This window comes from Bos indicus, chromosome 4 (assembly GCF_029378745.1).
Source record: "Bos indicus isolate NIAB-ARS_2022 breed Sahiwal x Tharparkar chromosome 4, NIAB-ARS_B.indTharparkar_mat_pri_1.0, whole genome shotgun sequence".
Lineage (NCBI taxonomy): Eukaryota > Metazoa > Chordata > Mammalia > Artiodactyla > Bovidae > Bos > Bos indicus.
The window spans coordinates 99,374,088-99,400,186 of NC_091763.1; the positions used below are offsets into that span (position 1 = coordinate 99,374,088).

Sequence of the window (26,099 nt, forward strand, 5' to 3'; positions counted from 1 at the left end):
AAAATGTTGGTGAGATTGTGGAGTAACTGGGATTCACATATGATGCTGGCAGGAGGGTAAACTGGAACATCCATTTCAGAAATGTATTTGCTGCTGCTGCTGCTGCTGCTAAGTCGCTTCAGTCGTGTCTGACTCTGTGCGACCCCAAGATGGCAGCCCACATGGCTCCCCCATCCCTGGGATTCTCCAGGCAAGAACACTGGAGTGGGTTACCATTTCTTTCTCCAACGCACGAAAGTGAAAAGTGAAAGTGAAGTTGCTCAGTCGTGTCCGACTCTTAGCGACCCCATGGACTTTGCACATCAGGATCCTCCGTCCATGGGATTTTCCAGGCAAGAGTACTGGAGTGGGGTGCCATTGCCTTCTCCTAGTGTTTACTAAAGTGGAACATATACACAATGTGATGGTGAACTTTATATGTCAACTGGACTGAAGGATGCCCAGACAGCTGATAAAACATTATTTCTGTGGTGTTTCCAGAAGAGATTAGTATTTGAATTGGTGAAGTGAATGAAGCAGATGGCCCTACCCAAAATGAGTATCTCTCTCTGTTAAATCACTTCAGTCATGTCAGAGTTTTTGTGACTCAGTGGAAAGCAGTCTGCCAGGCTCCTCTGTTCACGGGATTCTCCAGGCAAGAATTTTGGAGCTTGTTTGTACTGGTTATATTCCAGGCAAGAATACTGGCGTGCTCTTCTCCAGGGGATCTTCTTGACCCAGGGACTGGACCCATGTCTCTTATGTCTCCTGCACTGGCAGTCGGGTTCTTTACCATTAGTGGCACCAGGGAAGCCCACCCAACGTGAATGAGTGCCATCCAATCCTTTGAGGGACTCAGCAGAACCAAAAGGCAGAGGAAGAACATTTTCGCTTGCTGCTTGAGCTGAGACTTCTGTCTTCTCCTGCCCCCAGACATCAGCACTCCTGGTTCTCAGGCCTTTGGAGTCAGATCAGGACTTACATCATTGTCCCTCCGCCCCACCCCCCAATGGAGTGTTTTGTCAATTCTATTCCCTCTCATTGGTCACACTTGGGTAAGAACAGGAATCTTGTTAGGAATGTGTCTCCTCTGTATTCCCTCTTCCTTCATCTGTCACGTTCTGAGGATGTGACCCTTACTGCAGCCATGAGGGTGCTGAACTTGGACTGGGTGGGATGCTGGATGGACCCTGGCTTCACTAAGGCTTGTCAGCTAGACTCCCAGGGATATCTACTAACAGACTCTGCTCTAAGTCCATAGCCCTGAATTTTGGAATGCCTTTGGTCCAGTCCTAGTGAGCCTGGGGCAGGCACACTAAGACAGTAAGTGAGGGCTAGAGTAATGCCTGAGCAAACTACCTTGTACTAGAAGGACTGGAAAAGGTCAGTTTTCATTTCAATCCCAAAGAAGGGCAATGCCAAAGAATGTTCAAACCATCCCCCACAACTGCACTCATTTTACATGCTAGCAAGGTAATGCTCAAAATCCTTCAAGTCAGGCTTCAGCAGTGCATGAACCATGAACTTCCAGATGTTCAAGCTGGATTTAGAAAAGGCATAGGAACCAGAAATCATATTGCCAATATTAGATGGGTCATAGAGAAAGCAAGGGAATTCCAGAAAAACATCTTACTTCTGCTTCATTGACTACACTAGAAACTTTGACTGTGTGGATCACAACAAACTGTGGGAAATTCTTCAAGGGATGGGAATACCAGACCACCTTACCTACCTCCTGAGAAACCTGTATGCAAGTCAAGAAGCAACAGTTAGGAGGAGGAGCTAAGATGGCGGAGGAGTAGGATGGGGAGAACACTTTCTCCCCCACAAATTCATCAAAAGAACATTTAAACACCGAGTAAATTACACAAAACAACTTCTGAAAGCCGGCAGAGGACATCAGGCACCCAGAAAAGCAACCCAAGTCTTCGAAAGGAGAGAGAAGAAATACAGCTCCACCCACCAGAACACCGACACAAGCTTCCCTAACCAAGAAACCTTGACAAGCCACTGTACAAACCCACACAGAGTGAGGAAACGCCACAATAAAGAGAACTCCACAAACTGCCAGAATACAGAAAGGACACCCCAAACTCAGCAATTTAAACAAGATGAAGAGACAGAGGAATACCCAGAAGATAAAGGAACAGGATAAAAGCCCACCAAACCAAACAAAAGAGGAAGAGATAGGGAATCTACCTGATAAAGAATTCCGAATAATGATAGTGAAATTGATCCAAAATCTTGAAATCAAAATGGAATCACAGATAAATAGCTTGGAGACAAAGATTGAGAAGATGCAAGAAAGGTTTAACAAGGACCTAGAAGAAATAAAAGAGAGTCAATATAAAATGAATAATGCAATAAATGAAATTAAAAACACTCTGGAGGCAACAAATAGTAGAATAACAGAGGCAGAAGATAGGATTAGTGAATTAGAAGATAAAAGGGTAGAAATAAATGAATCAGAGAGGATAAAAGAAAAACGAATTAAAAGAAATGAGGACAATCTCAGAGACCTCCAGGACAATATTAAATGCTACAACATTCGAATCATAGGGGTCCCAGAAGAAGAAGACAAAAAGAAAGACCATGAGAAAATACTTGAGGAGATAATAGTTGAAAACTTCCCTAAAATGGGGAAGGGAATAATCACCCAAGTCCAAGAAACCCAGAGAGTCCCAAACAGGATAAACCCAAGGCAAAACACCCCAAGACACATATTAATCAAATTAACAAAGATCAAACACAAAGAACAAATATTAAAAGCAGCAAGGGAAAAACAACAAATAACACACAAGTGAATTCCCATAAGGATAACAGCTGATCTTTCAATAGAAACTCTTCAAGCCAGGAGGGAATGGCAAGACATACTTAAAGTGATGAAAGAAAATAACTTACAGCCCAGATTATTGTACCCAGCAAGGATCTCATTCAAATATGAAGGAGAAATCAAAAGCTTCTCAGAGAAGCAAAAGCTGAGAGAATTCAGCACCACCAAACCAGCTCTCCAACAAATACTAAAGGATATTCTCTAGACAGGAAACACAAAAAGGGTGTATAAACTCGAACCCAAAACAATAAAGTAAATGGCAACGGGATCATACTTATCAGTAATTACCTTAAATGTAAATGGGTTGAATGCCCCGACCAAAAGACAAAGACTGGCTGAATGGATACAAAAACAAGACCCCTACATATGTTGTCTACAAGAGACCCACCTCAAAACAGGGGACACATACAGACTGAAAGTGAAGGGCTGGAAAAAGATTTTCCATGCAAATAGGGACCAAAAGAAAGCAGGAGTAGCAATACTTATATCAGATAAAATAGACTTTAAAACAAAGGCTGTGAAAAGAGACAAAGATGGTCACTACATAATGATCAAAGGATCAATCCAAGAAGAAGATATAACAATTATAAATATATATGCACCCAACACGGGAGCGCCACAATATGTAAGACAAATGCTAACAAGTATGAAAGGAGAAATTAACAATAACACAATAATAGTGGGAGACTTTAATACCCCACTCACACCTATGGATAGATCAACTAAACAGAAAATTAACAAGGAAACACAAACGTTAAACGATACAATAGACCAGTTAGACCTAATTGTTATCTATAGGACATTTCATCCCAAAACAATGAATTTCACCTTTTTCTCAAGTGCACGTGGAACCTTCTCGAGGATAGATCACATCCTGGGCCATAAATCTAGCCTTGGTAAATTCAAAAAAATAGAAATCATTCCAAGCATCTTTTCTGACCAAAATGCAGTAAGATTAGATCACAATTACACGAGAAAAACTATTAAAAATTCCAACATATGGAGGCTGAACAACACCCTGCTGAATAACCAACAAATCACAGAAGAAATCAAAAAAGAAATCAAAATTTGCATAGAAACGAATGGAAATGAAAACACAACAACTCAAAACCTGTGGGACACTGTAAAAGCAGTCCTAAGGGGAAAGTTCATAGCAATACAGGCATACCTCAAGAAACAAGAAAAAAGTCAAATAAATAACCTAACCCTACAGCTAAAGCAACTAGAAAAGGAAGAAATGAAGAACCCCAGGGTTAGTAGAAGGACAGAAATCTTAAAAATTAGGGCAGAAATAAATGCAAAAGAAACAAAAGAGACCATAGCAAAAATCAACAAAGCCAAAAGCTGGTTCTTTGAAAGGATAAATAAAATTGACAACTCATTAGCCAGACTCATCAAGAAACAAAGGGAGAAAAATCAAATCCATAAAATTAGAAATGAAAATGGAAAGATCACCACAGACAACACAGAAATACAAAGGATCATAAGAGACTACTATCAACAATTACATGCCAATAAAATGGACAACGTGGAAGAAATGGACAAATTCTTAGAAAAGTACAACTTTCCAAAACTAGACCAGGAAGAAATAGAAAATCTTAACAGACCCATCACAAGCACGGAAATTGAAACTGTAATCAAAAATCTTCCAGCAAACAAAAGCCCAGGTCCAGACGGCTTCACAGCTGAATTCTACCAAAAATTTAGAGAAGAGCTAACACCTATCCTGCTCAAACTCTTCCAGAAAATTGCAGAGGAAGGTAAACTTCCAAACTCATTCTATGAGGCTACCATCACCCTAATACCAAAACCTGACAAAGACGCCACAAAAAAAGAAAACTACAGGCCAATATCACTGATGAACATAGATGCAAAATCCTTAACAAAATTCTAGCAATCAGAATCCAACAATACATTAAAAAGATCATACACCATGACCAAGTGGGCTTTATCCCAAGGATGCAAGGATTCTTCAATATCCGCAAATCAATCAATGTAATACACCACATTAACAAATTGAAAAATAAAAACCATATGATTATCTCAATAGATGCAGAGAAAGCCTTTGACAAAATTCAACATCCATTTATGATAAGAACTCTCCAGAAAGCAGGAATAGAAGGAACATACCTCAACATAATAAAAGTTATATATGACAAACCCACAGCAAACATTATCCTCAATGGTGAAAAACTGAAAGCATTTCCTCTAAAGTTAGGAACAAGACAAGGGTGCCCACTTTCACCATTACTATTCCACATAGTTTTGGAAGTTTTGGCCCCAGCAATCAGAGCAGAAAAAGAAATAAAAGGAATCCAAATTGGAAAAGAAGAAGTAAAACTCGCACTGTTTGCAGATGACATGATCCTCTACATAGAAAACCCTAAAGACTCCACCAGAAAATTACTAGAACTAATCAATGATTATAGTAAAGTTGCAGGATATAAAATCAACACACAGAAATCCCTTGCATTCCTATACACTAATAATGAGAAAACCGAAAGAGAAATTAAGGAAACAATTCCATTCACCATTGCAATGGAAAGAATAAAATACTTAGGAATATATCTACCTAAAGAAACTAAAGACCTATATATAGAAAACTATAAAACACTGGTGAAAGAAATCAAAGAGGACACTAATAGATGGAGAAATATACCATGTTCATGGATTGGAAGAATCAATATAGTGAAAATGAGTATACTACCCAAAGCAATTTATAGATTCAATGCAATCCCTATCAAGCTACCAACGGTATTCTTCACAGAGCTAGAACAAATAATTTCACAATTTGTATGGAAATACAAAAAACCTCGAATAGCCAAAGCGATCTTGAGAAAGAAGAATGGAACTGGACGAATCAACCTACCTGACTTCAGACTCTATTACAAAGCCACAGTCATCAAGACAGTATGGTACTGGCACAAAGACAGAAATATTGATCAATGGAACAAAATAGAAAGCCCAGAGATAGATCCATGCACATATGGACACCTTATCTTTGACAAAGGAGGCAAGAATATACAATGGATTAAAGACAATCTCTTTCACAAGTGGTGCTGGGAAAACTGGTCAACCACTTGTAAAAGAATGAAACTAGAACACTTTCTAACACCATACACAAAAATAAACTCAAAATGGATTAAAGATCTCAACGTAAGACCAGAAACTATAAAACTCCTAGAGGAGAACATAGGCAAAACACTCTCCGACATACATGACAGCAGGATCCTCTATGACCCACCTCCCAGAATATTGGAAATAAAAGCAAAAATAAACAAATGGGACCTAATTAAACTTAAAAGCTTCTGCACATCAAAGGAAACTAGTAGCAAGGTGAAAAGGCAGCCTTCAGAATGGGAGAAAATAATAGCAAATGAAGCAATGGACAAACAAGTAATCTCCAAAATATACAAGCAACTCCTACAGCTCAACTCCAGAAAAATAAATGACCTGATCAAAAAATGGGCCAAAGAACTAAATAGACATTTCTCCAAAGAAGACATACAGATGGCTAACAAACACATGAAAAGATGCTCAACATCACTCATTATCAGAGAAATGCAAATCAAAACCACTATGAGGTACCATTTCACGCCAGTCAGAATGGCTGCGATCCAAAAGTCTACAAGCAATAAATGCTGGAGAGGGTGTGGAGAAAAGGGAACTCTCTTACACTGTTGGTGGGAATGCAAACTAGTACAGCCACTATGGAGAACAGTGTGGAGATTCCTTAAAAAACTGGAAATAGAACTGCCTTATGATCCAGCAATCCCACTGCTGGGCATACACACTGAGGAAACCAGAAGGGAAAGAGACACGTGTACCCCAATGTTCATTGCAGCACTGTTTATAATAGCCAGGACATGGAAGCAACCTAGGTGCCCATCAGCAGATGAATGGATAAGAAAGCTGTGGTACATATACACAATGGAATATTACTCAGCCATTAAAAAGAATACATTTGAATCAGTTCTAATGAGATGGATGAAACTGGAACCTATTATACAGAGTGAAGTAAGCAAGAAAGAAAAACACCAATACAGTATACTAACACATATATATGGAATTTAGAAAGATGGTAACAATAACCCTGTGTACGAGACAGCAAAAGAGACACCGATGTATAGATCAGTCTTATGGACTCTGTGGGAGAGGGAGAGGGTGGGGAGATTTGGGAGAATAGCATTGAAACATGTATAATATCATGTATGAAACAAGTCGCCAGTCCAGGTTTGATGCACGGTACTGGATGCTTGGGGCTGGTGCACTGGGACGACCCAGAGGGAGGGTAGGGGAGGGAGGAGGGAGGAGGGTTCAGGATGGGGAACGCGGGTATACCTGTGGCGGATTCATTTTGATATTTGGCAAAACTAATACAATATTGTAAAGTTTAAAAATAAAATAAAATTAAAAAAAAAAAGAAGCAACAGTTAGAACCGGACACGGAACAATGGACTGATTGCAAATTGAGAAAGGAGTATGTCAAGGCTGTATACTGTCACCCTGCTTATTTAACTTACATGCAAAGCACATGTTGTGAAATGCCAGGTTGGATGAAGCACAAATGGACTCAAGAGTGCCAGGAGAATATTAGTAACCTCAGATATACAGATGACACCACACTTACGGTGGAAAGCGAAGAGAAACTAAAGAGCCTTTTGATGAAAGTGAAAGAGGAGAGTGAAAAAGCTGGCTTAAAGCTCAACATTCAGAAAACTAAATTGTGTCGTCTGGTTCCATCACTTCATGGCTAATAGATGGGGAAACAATGGAAACAGTGACAGACTTTATTTTCTTGGGCTCCAAAATCACTGCAGATGGTGACTGCAGCCATGAAATTAAAAGATACTTGCTCCTTGGAAGAAAAGCTATGACCAACCTAGACAGCATATTAAAAAGCAGAGACATGACTTTGTCAACAAAGGTCCATCTACTCAAAGCTATGGTTTTTCCAGTAGTCATATATGAATGTAAGAGTTGGACCATAACGAAGGCTGAGAGTTGAAGAACTAATGCCTTCGAACTGTGGTGTTGGTGAAGACTCTTGAGAGTGCCCTGGACTGCAAGGAGATCCAACCAGTCCATCCTAAAGGAAATCAACCCTGAATATTCTTTGGAAGGACTGATGCTGAAGCTGAAACTCCAATACTATGGCCACCTGATGTGAAGAACTGACTGATTTGAAAAGACCCTGATGCTAGGAAAGATTGAAGGTGGGAGGAGAAGCGGAGGACAGAGGATGAGATGGTTGAATGGCATCACTCACTCAATGGACATGAGTTTGAGTCAACTGTGGGAGTTGGTGATGGATGGGGAGGCCTGGCGTGCTGCAGTCCATGGGGTAAAAAAGTGTCAGTCATTGCCAGGAGCCAGCGAGAGGCACTCCAGTCAGGACAAAGGTCATGAGGAAGGAGGCTCAGCATACGCAAAGGCGGGATCGAGCCTCAGGAGTCCCCCTGGATATTCTCGAGTATCTACCCCAAAAAAACCAGAGTCTGCCTACTTTATTGCTTTGTGCTCTCACCTCTGACTTTACTGGGGGCTGTCCCCCACCACCATCTCGCTCTCTCTGACAAAGAGTTAACTTACAGCTCCAATTAAAGTTTCTGGGCATTAGGAGTGTTTAAATCTAAACCCCTCAGATAGCTCTCTAACTCGCCTGACAAGTTTACCTGGACTCCTACAACTGTGCATACGATTGTTTACAGTCTCTCAGCCTCGAGAGGCACGGGAAGCTTAAGATATTCAAATAGCTTAGAGCCTCTCAGAGAGTTAGAAACTGTCAGAATAAAGCTAGTAAAAGATTTCATTGATGAGCCAATGCTTGCTGCCAAGTTTCCACATCCCCTGTATTGTATCCTTGAATGTGTATTAATTAATATAGTTAGTATGTAGAAAAAATAAGTAGTGGCCTTGGTGTTAGCAACTTTAGACCCTTAAGGTAATAAATTCTTTCCTTTGTTGTAAACCCACTGCACCTCTGCCCTATAGGAATGCAATTTTATCTAACACCTTCGGAGGATGGCGCCAAACCTTAGAATAATTACTCTTAGAGAAAATAAGTCTTACGGTTGACAAACCTTTGTCAAGAGCCATAAAATGTTAATAGGCCTTCTGGCCAGAAGATGATGTAAATCACCTAAGCCATTTGTATACGATAAATTTGCAGGAAAGAAACCCTAGTTTTTGATAAGGATCAAAGATTGCTGACTTTGCATCCCCTATTAGCCTCTGTGTGTAACTTAGGGTATAAAAGCCCCTGTTGAAAATAAAGCTACGGGCCTTGTTCACCAAAGCTTGGTCTCCCCATGTCATTCTTCTCCTTAATTTCCAGCTGAGTCTCCATATGGAGCACGGAGGTCCTCTGCGACCATTTATTTGCCTGGGCTTCTAAGACCCACTCGAGAAGGTGTCTAAGGTGGGGCACCTTCCGCTATTCCAGACGGCGCCTGCGGCCTCTGTGGTCAGAGCTAACCTGGTGCCACAGGTTATATTGATTTTCCACGTAAACCAAGCTACTCAGCCTCTTTTCTCCACTGAATTTTCCTACTGAGCTATCCTCATTCTATTACTCTTTATATCTTTTATGAATATTTGAATAGGTCGACAATGCCGTCTCTCCTTCGAATACCCTGGATCAGCCGGGACTGGACCCCGGCAAGTCACGACGGTGTGACTGAACAACAAGAAGAACCCCACCCGTATACTGTTTGTGTAACTCTGCCCCTGCTCCAGAGGAGGGGGGCCTTTGAGCCACTCCAGGCTTACATATTTAAGGTCAAGCTGGGAGGGAGATTATTGGACTTCCCAGAAATCTCAGGCAACCTTCCCTCTCATATATTATTCCACCCATAAGCCATCCTTGACCTCACCTCCAAAGCCAGGTGAGGATGTTAGAGTCTGGAAGCTATGAGGCCTACTGTCCCTGAGGGCGTGGCTGTGTGCTGGCTTCCTAATCTATCATTTAGATAAGCCAACCTGGAGCATGGGCTTCCTGGTGACTCAGAGTGTAAAGAATCTTCCTGCAGTGCAGGAGATCAGGATTCCATCCCTAGGTTGGGAAGATTCCCTGGAGGAAGGCATGGCTACCCACTCCAGGATTCTTGCCTGGGGAATTCCATGGAAAGAGGAGCCGGTGGGCTACAGTCCAGGGGGTTGCAAAGAATCGGACATGACTGAGCAACTAACACTCACTCAGCTCAACTTATCCAGGAGCATGGCCAAACTTTAAAGCCTGCTTCAATCCACCAGTTTCTTTCCCTGAATGACACAACTGAATTAAACAAGGACCAGTGTCTTAAAGTTTGAAATCTTGCCTAGCAGTGAGCTGAGAAAATGAGTCAACTCCGAAGCCCCTTTTGAGGACCACCCCATTCCTCACACCACACCCCTCAACCCAATACCTCTCGGATCCTCTTCTGCCATTCCTCAGTGAATTCAGGTGAGCTGGTGTTCACCTGGCTGGCATTGAGTGTCCACGTGGGGCACTTCCAGGTGGGAAGAGACAGCATGGCCAGGGAGGGTCCCAAGAAAGCAAAGGTCCCTCCCTGGAGAATGGGCAGCCTGGAGGAGGGGAAAGGAGACAGTTACCCATTAGCCCCTTTAACACTGGCCTGTCACTGGCCCCAGCAGAGGCCTTTTCATCCCAAGTCCTCCCTTGGTTTCAGGGCAACATATGAGTCCTGCAGTTCTCAGTTATAGGGAACTCCTCCTGCTGCTGCTGCTGCTTCTAAGTCACTTCAGTCGTGTCCGACTCTATGCGACCCCATAGATGGCAGCCCACCAGGCTCCCCTGTCCCTGGGATTCTCCAGGCAAGAACACTGGAGTGGGTTGCCATTTCCTTCTCCAATGCATGAAAGGGAAAAGTGAAAGTGAAGTCACTCAGTCGTGTCTGACTCTTTGTGATCCCATGGACTGCAGCCTACCAGGCTCCTCTGTCCATGGGATTTTCCAGGCAAGAGTACTGGAGTGGGGTGCCATTGCCTTCTCCGAGGGAACTCCTATCAATCTCCAAGTCAGATCCATGAATTTGCCAAACTTTGGACAGGTAGGAGAGGTGAGGAGGATATGATTAGCAGACCTAATCCCAGTCCTGGAGATGCGAGCCCAGGAGCAGAGAGTCACGTACTGGAAAATGATCTGGGGCAGCACAGAGCTCAGGGAACATGTTTGGTGGGTGCCACTGTCTTCCTCAGTCCCAGAGAAACTTCCCCAGACCCCAGGATCAAAGCACAGTGCACACACGTCAAGTTCCCCCACTGACAAGAGATGCACAGCCTAGAATCTGGGTGGCCAGATTCCTTTGTGCCTTCAAAAATGAAAGGTGATTCCAGACCTCTACCTCCAGGCTCCTTTCTATCACATGGACTGAACATGCTTGAGGTCCATTATCAGGGCATGTCCCCCACACAAGCCTTCCTTCTTCCTGGTCAGCGTCTCACTCTGGCCTCTGTGAGAACTTCCAGCAGTGTCCATCTGACTTGTCTCCCTTCAAGGTGAACATAGCCTGGTAAGTCAACCTCCAATAACCCTGTCTTACTAGAAGGTCAGAAGCTGTTAAGGCTGACCTAGTCTCCTCACCTGCATATTATAATAGAACTGGTGCGGAGGGAGAGTGGAACAGGATCTTAGCCTCTTGCTTGCATTTGTCATATATACCTTACCCAGTTTAGATACTTGTTCTTAACAATACTAGAAGAGTACTTTTGAAATCAGGATTCCACGAAGATAGCTTAAAGAGTCTCCTTGAGAACGAACCCATTTTATTTAATGAAAATATAAAGTATACGAAAGAGTTTTACTGCCTAACTGGATTTTGTCCTGGCTGAACATAGGAACTAGCAAGGGCTGAGCATCAGCCTCAGATGAGTTCACGGGTGCACCCAGGCATGGAGAGAGCTTAGACTTCCAGGTGATTCTAACACCAGCCAGGGTTGAGAACAACTGATCTAGATTCATAAATCTAGACCCATCAGGCTCCAAAAGAGATTGGAATATATGGCACAGACAGGGCAGGAAACATGGGTGATGGAATGGGTATGTATGAACGATTTTTTAGTTAAAAAAATTATGGTGGGGAGAGATAAATTAGGAATTTGGGATTAACATGTATACACTAATACATATATAATAGGTAAACAACAAGGACCTTCTGTATAGCACAGGGAATTATAATTTATTTTATAATAATCTATAATAAAAGAGAATCTATATATAATATACATTTATATATATATGTATAACTGAATCAATTTGCTATATACTTGAAAGTAACACAACATTGTAAATTCAGTTCAGTTCAGTCGCTCAGTCGTGTCTGACTCTTTGCAACCCTGTGAATCGCAGCACACCAGGCCTCCCTGTCCATCACCAACTCCTGGAGTTCACTCAGACTCATGTCCATCGAGTCAGTGATGCCATCCAGCCATCTCATCCTCTGTCATCCCCTTCTCCTCCTGCCCCCAATCCCTCTCAGCATCAGGGTCTTTTCCAATGACTCATCTCTTCGAGTGAGGTGGCCAAAGTACTGGAGTTTCAGCTTTAGCATCATTCCTTCCAAAGAAATCTCAGGGCTGATCTTCAGAATGGACTAGTTGGATCTCCTTGCAGTGCAAGGGACTCTCAAGAGTCTTCTCCAACACCACAGTTCAAAAGCATCAATTCTTCAGCGCTCAGCCCTCTTCACAGTCCAACTTTCACATCCATACATAACCACAGGAAAAACCATAGCCTTGACTACACGGACCTTGGTTGGCAAAGTAATGTCTCTGCTTTTCAATATGCTATCTAGGTTAGTCATAATTTTTTTTCTAAGGAGTAAGCATCTTTTAATTTCCTGGCTGCAGTCACCATCTGCAGTGATTTTGGAGCCCCCCAAAATAAAGTCTGACACTGTTTCCACTGTTTCCCCATCTATTTCCCATGAAGTGATGGGACCAGATGCCATGATCTTAGTTTTCTGAATGTTGAGCTTTAAGCCAACTTTTTCACTCTCCACTTTCACTTTCATCAAGAAGCTTTTTAGTTCCTCTTGTAAATTCCCATTGTAAATTAATTATACTTCAATTAAACATTCATAGAAATTATGAAGATAAGTATCTTGACAGAGAAGGGAAACACGCTATATCATTGCAAAATCCCTTTTGAGCTTTTAAAATGAACATAGACACCTTTGCATATCATAGGTACAGACAGTATGTAATCCAAGACTTGTGTTTCAGTTTTTTGCTGTAATTCCATATGCACATTTCATTCATTCAACAAATATTTACTGAGGACTTGCTCTGTCGGAAGCACTGGTTGTCAGGTATTGGAAATACCACAGTGAGTGAGACAAAATTCCCACTTATATTCTAGTTACATATTTCCTGGTTAGCCCTTATACTAACTAGTCATTTACAGTAACTCACTCTCAGGGATTCTTTAAACAGTTTACAGTTATAAACAATCCATCATTGCTATACCACCATGGCCTCAGCCATTTCAGTATTACTGGGTTCCATGAGGGCAGAGAAGTCTAGTTTTCTCTTCTATCCCTCGAGCACCAAGGTTAGTATTACAAAATCTATCAACATTGGGTTTTCTCATTTCATTTTTTTAGTTTAATAGGCATATAATGAAATCCTGACAAAAGTGAATTTGCATTTCATTAAGTCACAAAAGATGTGATTTTTATGTCTGTTTTTCCCTGTCTATAAACTGTTTTACTCATTACATAGAAATTAGACACTGCCAAAATATATTTAAAACAGTTTTACTGATGGTGAGATTTGTTTTCACTTAAAAAATATTTTCTGTTATTATATCCTTAACTTAGAACTTATTTAAGGGATATTTCAAAATTTTCAAGTAGTTCAGCATTTGTCTAACTCTGTTCATGTTGTTTTTTTCAAGATTATTACATGTAGTTGGGATAATGTACTAACATGATAGATGCACTTTTTACCCTTTATTTTTTTTATTTTATTTTTTTTTTTGGTTGCACCTCTCAGCTTGCAGAATCTTAGTTCCCACCAAGGGAACTTGTATCAAAAGCACTGAGTCCTCACCACTGAACAACCAGGGAATTCCCTCTACCTTTAAGAAACTACTAAATACATTTTATGTTCAAGAGCAAGATGAATTGTTTCCATTAATTTACTAGAGTGTATTCCTATGTCCTTAAAAAAAAAAAGCCTCTTGATGAAAGTGAAAAAGGTGAGTGAAAAAATTGGCTTAAAGCTCAACATTCAGAAAACGAAGATCATGGCATCCGGTTCCATCACTTCATGGGAAACAGATGGGGAAACAGTGGAAACAGTGTCAGACTTTAATTTTGGGGGCTCCAAAATCACTGCAGATGGTGATTGCAGCCATGAAATTAAAAGACGCTTACTCCTTGGTAGGAAAGTTATGACCAACCTAGATAGCATATTGAAAAGCAGAGACATAACTTTGCCAACAAAGGTCTGTCTAGTCAAGGCTATGGTTTTTCCAGTAGTCATGTATGGATGTGAGAGTTGCACTGTGAAGAAAGCTGAGCACCAAAGAATTGATGCTTTTGAACTGTGGTGTTGGAGAAGACTCTTGAGAGTCCCTTGGACTGCAAGGAGATCCAAGCAGCCATTCTAAAGGAGATCGGTCCTGGGTGTTCTTTGGAAGGAATGATGCTAAAGCTGAAATTCCTGTACTTTGGCCACCTCATGCGAAGAGTTGATTCATTGGAAAAGACTCTGATGCTGGGAGGGATTGGGGGCAGGAGGAAAAGTGGATGACAGAGGATGAGATGGTTGTATGGCATCACTGACTCGATGGACGTGGGTTTGGATGAACTCCAGGAGTTGGTGATGGACAAGGAGGCCTGGTGTGCTGCACTTCATGGGGTCGCAAAGAGTCGGACACTACTGAGCGACTGAACTGAAATGAACTGATTCCTATGTCCTACAGTTAGATTCACACATATCCATAAATTCTTCCTTCCCTCTCCTATACTCAGATCTTCCAATCCCACTTTGCATCCATTCCTGTCCCCCTCCCCACCTTGTTTTATGAGCATTACCACCTTGCTCATAACTTCTTACTGATACTCTTTTGACAGAGATCTATGTATATTTCTTGCATTTCTACTAGTTTTCCTTTTATGCACTTTCTTGGTACATGTTTAAGATATATGCATTCAGTACCACTACAAGGCTTTCATTGTTCTATATACATTTTACCTTTTATGGTGACTTTTATGTGTATCTCAGAACTGCTTTTGATTTCACAATTAATTTCATCTCATGTTAAAAATTTTACCTTGAATATGACTCACTATTATTATACATGTGCCTTCTAATTCTTTTGTGAACCACAGATTGTTGATTTTTAAAATTCAACACTTTAGAAATAGAAGGGCCATTTGGAGAATATCCAACCTGGCTTTATAGATAATGGATCTGGAGCCCAAGGTCATAGAGTTAACCAGGATGTCTTGAGGTTTTTCACTATGGCGCTATAACACCAATTAAGAGCATGGTATAGACCAAAGGCAAGTTTGAATACGACTTGGTCTTATCAGCTGTGTGACCAAGGCATGTTGCCCAACTTCTGCAAGCCTCAGTGTCCTCTTTGACAAAATATAGTAGTAATCTCCCAAGGAGTAACTGTGAGGTTAAAATATATGTAAGTGATTAGCATGATGCCTGGGGAAGAGCTCAATGAATAGAATAATTTTCATTATTATTCCCCCTGAAATGTGTGGTTACTTCTGGAAAGGGTCACTCGGTCAGTTCAGTCACTCAATCATGTCAACTCTTTGTGACCCCATGGACTGCAGCGTGCCAGGCTTCCCTGTCCATTACCAACTCCCAGAGGTTGCTCAAACTCATGTCCACTGAATCAGTGATGCTATCCGACCATCTCATCCTCTGTCGTCCCCTTCTCCTACCCTCAATCTTTCCCAGCATCAGGGTCTTTTCTAATGAGTTGGCTTTTTGGATCAGGTGCCCTAAGTACTGGAGCTTCATCTCAAGCATCAGTCCTTCCAAAAACTATTCAGGGTTGATTTCCTTTAGGATGGACTGGTTTGACCTCCTTGCAGTCCAAGGGACTCTCAAGAGTCTTCTCCAACACCACAGTTCAAAGGCATTAGTTCTTCAACACTCAACCTTCTTTATGGTCCAACTCTCACATCCATACATGACTACTGGAAAAACCATAGCTTTAACTAGACAGACTTTGTTGGCAAAGTCATGTCTCTGCTTTTTAATATGCTATCTAGGTTGGTTATAACTTTTCTTCCAAGTAGCAAGTATCTTTTAATTTCATGGCTGCAAGTCACCATCTGCAGAAAATAAAGTCTGCCACTGTTTCCACTGTTTCCCCATCTATTTGCCATGAAGTGATGGGACCTGATGCCATGATCTTAGTTTTTTGAATGTTGAGCTTTAAGCCAACTTTTTCACTCTCCTCTTTCACTTTCATCAGGAGTTTCTTTAATTCCTCTTCACTTTCTGCAAAAAGGGTGGTGTCATCTGCATATCTGAGGTTATTGATATTTCTCCTGTCAATCTTGATTCCAGCTTGTCCTTCATCCAACCTGGCATTTCACATCATGTACTTTGCATACAAGTTAAATAAGCAGGGTGATAGTATACAGCCTTTGCATAATTTTTTCCCAATTTGGAAGCAGTCCATTGCTTCATATCCTGTTCTAACTGTTACTTCTTGACCTGCATACATGTTTCTTAGGAGGCAGGTAAGGTGGTCTGTTCTTCCCATCTCTTGAAGAGTTTTCCACAGTTTGTTGTGATCCACACAGTCAAAGGCTTTAGTGTAGTCAATGAAGCAGAAGCAGATGTTTTTCTGGAATTCCCTTGCTTTCTCTATGATCCATCTAATACTGGCAATATGATCTCTGGTTCCTCTGCCTTTTCTAAATCCAGTTTGAACATCTGAAATTTCACGGTTCACGTACGTTGAAGCCTGGCTTCAGTCATGTGAGGACTTCCCCATAGCTCAGTTGGTAAAGAATCCATCTGCAATGCAGGAGACCCTGGTTTGATTCCTGAGTCAGGAAGATCTGCTGCAGAAGAGATAGACTACCTACTCCAATATTCTTGGGCTTCCCTTGTGGCTCAGCTGGTAAAAATCTGCCTGCAATGCAGGAGACCTGGGTCTGATCCCTAGGTTGGGAAGATCCCCTGGAGAAGGGAAAGTCTACCCACTCCAGTATTGTGGCCTGGAGAATTCTATGGACTGTAATGGGGTTGCAAAGAGTTGGAAAAGGTCTGTATACCAAAACATTTTCTTAATGTTTCCTTAAATAACAGATATTATAGTATGGGCTTTTTTGTTTTGTTTTGTTTTTAAAGCTGTTGTCTGGCATTCCCATTTCTTGGAGGTTGGTTCTCTAAGATGTGCTTCCTAAGACTCTCTCTGTCCATTCTCCCCTTTCCTTCAGTCTTTACTATCTCATCTGTATGTTCAAGTCTGAAGAACATTCCCCACCATTTTCCTTTACAACAACTTGCAAAATCTAGTCTCAGAAACAGTCCTTAGAAATTTGATAGGATTGGTATTTTAAGTGGTCAAAGCCACAGATATGTGTCCGTGGGGGTACTATCAACATCTAAGCTTATATAGTGTTTTAAAGTTACACAGCATTTTTCATCCTTATCTCAAGAGTATTGCAGGGTGTGTAGCACAATGCTGCTTTGTCTCTGTATGAGGAGGCTGATACTGGGGGAGGTGCCAGTGGCAGGGTTCAATTAGGAAATACAGAGCCCTGATCAGAAAGTATGGGTCATGGGGCCAAATTGTGACCCAGTATGTTTGTTATAAGAACAATTGATAAGAGGACATGTGGTAAGAACAAACTTCTTAAACAGTTTATGGTAATGATTATGTAATTTTTCTCCTCTCTTAGTATATATGAATACTTCCATTTGGGCCCATAAAGTAGGAACAGCTAACCTTTCAGAAGTATTGGGAAGTTAAGCTTCAATCCTTCTCTCGGAGTTCTCATGCACTTCATAAAAATAGACATGACCCTTGTTAAAGACGTTAAGGCAGGCTTTACTACAAGGGGGCTACTACAATGGGATTTTGTAATAGGGGAGAGAGATCAGGCTCAACTCCCAATATGACAAGGAAAGGTGAGAATTCATAGCCAATGAGGAGGGTGGGGTTCAGTGGATAGAAAATTACTAAGAGGAAGCATCAGGATAAGGAGGGGATTCAGGATGAAGACAGGACAAGGTGATGAGACATCACCTGGGGATGATGGAGAATGAGGAACCCAATCAGAGAGTGAGGATGGATATTCTCACTACAGGCATTGAGCAAGATTCTTGCTAAAATTGGACACTCATGTGTCCATTGTGTCATGTTGGACAGACCAACAAGGACACTCAAAATCAAGCCTAGTTGAACAGTTGTTTATTGGATATAGCAGTAGGATGATCATAGTCAATCTTGTATGTTAGACACTATGACTAAATGGATCTCTTTCAGTTAAATAGACTCAGCACAACGTGGGCCTGTACAAAATTCTGGAGCAGAAGGGGGAAGGTTGCCTAAGACTCTGGAGTTCCTAAAACTACACTGGAAACTAGAAGGCAAGGGAACAGTGATTTTAAAATTCTGGAAAAAAAAAAAAATAAACTTTCCAACCTAAAATTCTATAGCCAGCCAAGTTATCAATCAAGTATGAGAATAGGATCAAGATATTTTCCCATATGGAGGGTCTTACAAAATTTATCTCCCACGTGGTCTCTCAGTAAACTACTGTGTAATCATGTTCCACCAAAAAGAAGAGAAAGGCATGGGGTCAAGAGATCTAGACTTGAAAACTGACATGAAGAGAATTGCCAGGATAAAGGATAAAGGGTAAAGAGGCATCTCAAGATGACACATCTAATATACACCAGGCACACGTAGCGACTGTTCCAGACTACAGCAAGTCAGAGAGCCCCAGGGGGTAGTTCATCAAGAAGATGAAGCTGATAGCTACCGGATGCAATGAAATTATCAAGAAGAGATTTATACAACAGGCAGGGAGCTTATTGTTGAAATGAAAATAAACAGAAACTTTAAAATATTTTTTAAAAGATATTAATTTTAGAGAAAACACACAGGCTTCCCCAGTGGCTCAGTGGTAAAAAAAAAAAAAATCCGCCTGGCAAGACGGGAGCCATGGGTTCGATTCCTGGTTTAGGAATATCCCCTGGAAGGAAATGGCAACCCTCTCCAGTATTCTTGCCTGGGAAATCCCATGGACAGAGGAGCCTGGTGGGCTACAGTCCACGGGGTCTCAAAAGAGTCAGGCATTTCTCATGAGAAATAAAGGAATAAAAAATTAAAAAAAAAAAAGAGTCAGGCATTACTTAGTAACTAAATGACAACATTATAATGGGAACACTCAGTGTTGACCTATGCTGGAAGGATGTGATTATAGGAAGATGGAAAATGTGCTTATATGTGGTAGGAGTGAGGGGCTGTGAAAGAAAATGAAGTCAGTCATCTATATTGGCACTTCAGTCACTAGTGCATAAGACAGAAGTGTATTAATTAGAAACTCCGGAGGAAATAGCTAAATAATCAGCTTGGAGGGATGAGAGTGCGTGCCTCTGCCTAGAAGAAAGGGGATGTGGATAGGTCTCCTTTTCTGGTAGGAGAAGGCTGTTTGTCTGTCTTCTTTAAACCCATCACTACCTACTGCCTTGAGAGTGCCTTTGACAGCCACCCACATTGCTCCAGTCCTCCCTTCTGATCTCCCCCAAAGATTTGCACACCTATTCTTTTCTTTTTCCTTTTAAGGGCTTTAATGCTGACCACCACAGGGGAACAGATTGGGGAAACAGAGATAAAAGCAGGTGAATAGACAAAGGTTGCAGAATCTGGGAGGTTGTCTCAAGCCTGGAGCCTTGAGCCATATCTCCCAGCCCCACTTCCAAGACGGTAATGGGAAGTCTATTGGACTTTTGCTGTCAGGCAAAGTACATCATGCAAAATGCCGGGCTGGGTGAAGCACAAGCTGGAATCAGGATTGCCGGGAGAAATATCAATAACCTCAGACATGCAGATGACACCACCCTTATGGCAGAAAGCAAAGAACTAAAGAGCCTCCTGATGAAAGTGAGCTAGGAGAGTGAAAAAGTTGGCTTAAAACTCAACATTAGGAAAACTAAGATCATGGCATCTGGTCCCATCACTCCATGGCAAATAGATGGGGAAACAGTGGAAACAGTGTCAGATTTTATTCTTTTGGGCTCCAAAATCACTGCAGATGGTGACTGCAGCCATGAAATTAAAAGACACTTGCTCCTTAGAAGAAAAGCTATGACCAACCTAGACAGCATATTAAAAAGCAGAGACATTACTTTGCCAACAAAGTCTGTCTAGTTAAAGCTATGGTTTTTCCAGTAGTAATGTATGGATATGAGAGTTAGACTATAAAGAAAGTTGAGCACTGAAGAATTGATGCTTTTGAACTATGGTGTTGGAGAAGACTCTTGAGAGTCCCTTGGACTGCAAGGAGATCCAACCAGTCCATCCTAAAGGAAATCAGTCCTGAATATTCATTGGAAGGACTGATGCTGAAGTTTAAACTCCAATATATGGCCACCTGATGAGAAGAACTGACTCATTGGAAAAGACCCCGATGCTGGGAAAAATTGAAGGTGGGAGGTGAAGGGGACAACAGAGGATGAGCTGGTTGGATGGCATCACCAACTCTATGGACATGAGTTTGAGTAAGCTCTGGAAGTTGGTAAGGGACAGGGAAGCCTGGCATGCTGCAGTCTATGGGATCACAAAGAGTTGGACACAACTGAGTGACTTAATTGAACTGAACTGAAAGATTCAAAGGGTGTGGGGCTCATGAAACATGCCCTGATACATTTGTAAGAAAAAGTTTTAAATGGTTCTTATTTCCCCCAGTTATAAAGCAACACATGGACTCTGAAGAAAAATTAATGGTAAATAAAAATACAAAGCATAAATCACCATAGTTCCACAACCCATAAATAATTATTAACATTTTTTTCTAATCATTTTTTTTAACCCTTGAGTAGGTAAACTTTATCAGCACACATACAATATTGGTACATACCTTTCATATATAATGTGTATCACCCAGAAATAACCTTTCTTTGATCCTTTTGCCATCTTTAACTAGATAAATGATTATCAGTATACATAAGATGTATTTCTCTCATGGGCTTCCCTGGTGGCTCAGCAGTACAGAATCTGCCTGCAATGCAGAAGACCCAATTTTGATCCCGGGGTTTGGAAGATCTCCTGGAGAAGGGCATGGCCACCTACTCAAGTATTCTTGCCTGCAGAATTCCCATGGACAGAGGAACCTAGCGGGCTACAGTCCATAAGGTCACAATGGGACATGACTAAAGCGACTTAGCAAGCACGCACAGACTTGCAGTGGCACATCTGGTGGCTTGTGCGATTTGTCATCAAGGCAAGGGCAAGGTGGCTGCAGACCTCTGATGATGGGCATGGACTTTCTGCAGAACCTAGCAACAGATACAGAGCTCAGGCAGATCAGGGCCCAGCTGCAGGCAAGTCCATGAAAGAAAAGGACCCAGGCTGATTTGGGCAAGACTACATAAGAGCCAGGTCTGAATGTACTTTGGGCAGAAATACTGGCTCCACACTTGAGACATTCCCAGGAAAATAAAAAGGGAGATATATCACTTGGAACCACTCCAGAAAAAGAAAATCCCAGGTAGAAATGAATAATTCTAGAGATAGAATTATTCCAGAAATGGAATTAAGACCCAGAATTACACAGTCAATATTTCATTTTCTTTAGTGATTGCATTTAAACTTAATGCTTTCTTTTGAAATGAATGGTTACATAAATTCAGAACTGAGCACCTCAGTGGGAAGGCCCTTGGGGGATACACCCAAGACCCCTAAAGTCACACCAGGGAGGGAGCTATCCCTCTGCCAAGGGTTGTAGCTGTCTGCCCCACAATGGGCACTGCACTCTTCAGCTTTTATCAGGGAAGCTGTTTTTTTTTTTTGCCTCTTATCATTTCCTTTGACTATTTAACATGGTTTTAATCATTAACATATTCTGAAATCTTATTGCAGTATCAGCATTTGTGTTTGCAGTCTAAAAAGTACATCATTAAATACTGTTTATCCAATAACCTGCAATCAATCAAATCTACTAGACCTTTGATTCACAGGCTATCAGCTAGTTTTATAATTTCTAATGTCTCTAATGAGCAACTGTACTTGTTAGTTTCTAAACAGGAAGCCTATTTCAGGGAAATAATCTCAGGTGTATTCCTGTCCCCACCTTAGTCTAAGACATTAGCATGGCTTTCTTTCTTAATTCCATCAAAATGGAATCACAGATAAATAGCCTGCAGACAAGGATTGAGAAGATGCAAGAAAGGTTTAACAGGGACCTAGAAGAAATAAAAAAGAGTCAATATATAATGAATAATGCAATAAATGAGATAAAAAATACTCTGGAGGCAACAAATAGTAGAATAACAGAGGCAGAAGATAGGATTAGTGAATTAGAAGATAAAATGGTAGAAATAAATGAATCAGGAAAAAAGAAAATAGAATTAAAAGAAATGAGGACAATCTCAGAGACCTCCAGGACAATATTAAATGCCCCAACATTCGAATCATAGGAATCCCAGAAGAAGAAGACAAAAATAAAGACAATGAGAAAATACTTGAGGAGATAATAGTTGAAAACTTCCCTAAAATGGGGAAGGGAATAATCACCCAAGTCCAAGAAACCCAGAGAGTCCCAAACAGGATAAACCCAAGGTGAAACACCCCAAGACACATATTAATCAAATTAACAAAGATCAAACACAAAGAACAAATATTAAAAGCAGCAAGGGAAAAACAACAAATAACACACAAGGGAATTCCTATAAGGATAACAGCTGATCTTTCAATAGAAACTCTTCAAGCCAGGAGGGAATGGCAAGACATACCTAAAGTGATGAAAGAAAATAACCTACAGCCCAAATTATTGTACCCAGCAAGGATCTCATTCAAATATGAAGGAGAAATCAAAAGCTTCTCAGACAAGCAAAAGCTGAGAGAATTCAGCACCACCAAACCAGCTCTCCAACAAATGCTAAAGGATCTTCTCTAGACAGGAAACACAAAAACAGTGTATAAACTCGAACCCAAAACAATAAAGTAAATGGCAACGGGATCATATTTATCAATAATTACCTTAAACGTAAATGGGTTGAATGCCCCAACCAAAAGACGAAGACTGGCTGAATGGATACAAAAACAAGACCCCTACATATGTTGTCTACAAGAGACCCACCTCAAAACGGGGGACACATACAGACTGAAAGTGAAGGGCTGGAAAAAGATTTTCCATGCAAATAGAGACCAAAAGAACGCAGAAGTAGCAATACTCATATCAGATAAAATGGACTTTAAAACAAAGGCTGTGAAAAGAGACAAAGATGGTCACTAGATAATGATCAAAGGATCAAGCCAAGAAGAAGATATAACAATTATAAATATATATGCACCCAACACAGGAGCGCCACAATATGTAAGACAAATGCTAACAAGTATGAAAGGAGAAATTAACAATAACACAATAATAGTGGGAGACTTTAATACCCCACTCACACCTATGGATAGATCAACTAAACAGAAAATTAACAAGGAAACACAAATCTTAAACGATACAATAGACCAGCTAGACCTAATTGATATCTATAGGACATTTCATCCCAAAACAATGAATGTCACCTTTTTCTCAAGCACACACGGAACCTTCTCCAAGATAGATCACATCCTGGGCCATAAATCTAGCCTTGGTAACTTCAAAAAAATTGAAATCATTCCAAGCATCATTTCTGACCACAATGCAGTAAGATTAGATCTCAATTACATGAGAAAAACTATTAAAAATTCCAACATATGGAGGCTGAACAACACGCTGCTGAATAACCAACAAATCACAGAAGAAATCAAGAAAGAAATCAAAAATTGCATAGAAATGAATGAAAATGGAAACACAACAACCCAAAACCTGTGGGACACTTTAAAAGCAGTCCTAAGGGGAAAGTTCATAGCAAAACAGGCATACCTCAAGAAACAAGAAAAAACTCAAATAAATAACCTAACTCTACACCTAAAGCAACTAGAAAAGGAAGAAATGAAGAACCCCAGGGTTAGTAGAAGGAAAGAAATCTTAAAAATTAGGGCAGAAATAAATGCAAAAGAAACAAAAGAGACCATAGCAAAAATCAACAAAGCCAAAAGCTGGTTCTTTGAAAGGATAAATAAAATTGACAACTCATTAGCCAGACTCATCAAGAAACAAAGGGAGAAAAATCAAATCCATAAAATTAGAAATGAAAATGGAGAGATCACAACAGACAACACAGAAATACAAAGGATCATAAGAGACTACTATCAACAATTATATGCCAATAAAATGGACAACATGGAAGAAATGGACAAATTCTTAGAAAAGTACAACTTTCCAAAACTGAACCAGGAAGAAATAGAAAATCTTAACAGACCCATCACAAGCACGGAAATTGAAACTGTAATCAGAACTCTTCCAGCAAACAAAAGCCCAGGTCCAGACGGCTTCACAGCTGAATTCTACCAAAAATTTAGAGAAGAGCTAACACCTATCCTGCTCAAACTCTTCCAGAAAATTGCAGAGGAAGGTAAACTTCCAAACGCATTCTATGAGGCCACCATCACCCTAATACCAAAACCTGACAAAGACGCCACAAAAAAAAAAAAAAAAAGAAAACTACAGGCCAATATCACTGATGAACATAGATGCAAAAATCCTTAACAAAATTCTAGCAATCAGAATCCAACAACACATTAAAAAGATCATACACCATGACCAAGTGGGCTTTATCCCAGGAACGCAAGAATTCTTCAATATCCGCAAATCAATCAATGTAATACACCACATTAACAAATTGAAAAATAAAAACCATATGATTATCTCAATAGATGCAGAGAAAGCCTTTGACAAAATTCAACATCCATTTATGATAAGAACTCTCCAGAAAGCAGGAATAGAAGGAACATACCTCAACATAATAAAAGCTATATATGACAAACCCACAGCAAACATTATCCTCAATGGTGAAAAATTGAAAGCATTTCCTCTAAAGTCAGGAACAAGACAAGGGTGCCCACTTTCACCATTACTATTCCACATAGTTTTGGAAGTTTTGGCCCCAGCAATCAGAGCAGAAAAAGAAATAAAAGAAATCCAAATTGGAAAAGAAGACGTAAAACTCTCACTATTTGCAGATGACATGATCCTCTACATAGAAAACCCTAAAGACTCCACCAGAAAATTACTAGAACTAATTAATGTTTATAGTAAAGTTGCAGGATATAAAATCAACACACAGAAATCCCTTGCATTCCTATACACTAATAATGAGAAAACCAAAAGAGAAATTAAGGAAACAATTCCATTCACCATTGCAATGGAAAGAATAAAATACTTAGGAATATATCTACCTAAAGAAACTAAAGACCTATATATAGAAAACTATAAAACACTGGTGAAAGAAATCAAAGAGGACACTAATAGATAGAGAAATATACCATGTTCATGGATTAGAAGAATCAATATAGTGAAAATGAGTATACTACCCAAAGCAATTTATAGATTCAATGCAATTCCTATCAAGCTACCATCGGTAAGATCACAGAGCTAGAACAAATAATTTCACAGTTTGTATGGAAATACAAAAAACCTTGAATAGCCAAAGCAATCTTGAGAAAGAAGAATGGAACTGGAGGAATCAACCTGCCTGACTTCAGGCTCTACTACAAAGCCACAGTCATCAAGACAGTATGGTACTGGCACAAAGACAGAAATATTGATCAATGGAACAAAATAGAAAGCCCAGAGATAAATCCACGCACATATGGACACCTTATCTTTGACAAAGGAGGCAGGAATATACAATGGATTAAAGACAATCTCTTTAACAAGCTGTGCTGGGAAAACTGGTCAACCACTTGCAAAAGAATGAAACTAGAACACTTTCTAACACCATACACAAAAATAAACTCAAAATGGATTAAAGATCTAAATGTAAGACCAGAAACTATAAAACTCCTAGAGGAGAATATAGGCAAAACACTCTCTGACATACATCACAGCAGGATCCTCTATGACCCACCTCCCAGAATATTGGAAATAAAAGCAAAAATAGACAAATGGGACCTAATTAAACTTAAAAGCTTCTGCACAACAAAGGAAACTATAAGCAAGGTGAAAAGACAGGCTTCAGTATGGGAGAAAAT

General features: G+C 40.4%; 1 protein-coding gene across 12 annotated transcripts in view; it reads right to left on the reverse strand.

The window, feature by feature from the left end:
• The window catches only part of LOC109557664 (solute carrier family 23 member 1-like), a 263,748-nt gene that overhangs the window by 120,640 nt on the left and 117,009 nt on the right, over positions 1-26,099 (reverse strand). For all 12 annotated transcript variants that reach the window (XM_070788189.1, XM_070788186.1, XM_070788187.1 and 9 more), the window contains one exon: positions 10,219-10,378. In XM_070788189.1, coding sequence (XP_070644290.1) covers positions 10,219-10,378 — 160 coding nt within the window. The remainder of the gene's footprint in view (positions 1-10,218; positions 10,379-26,099) is intronic.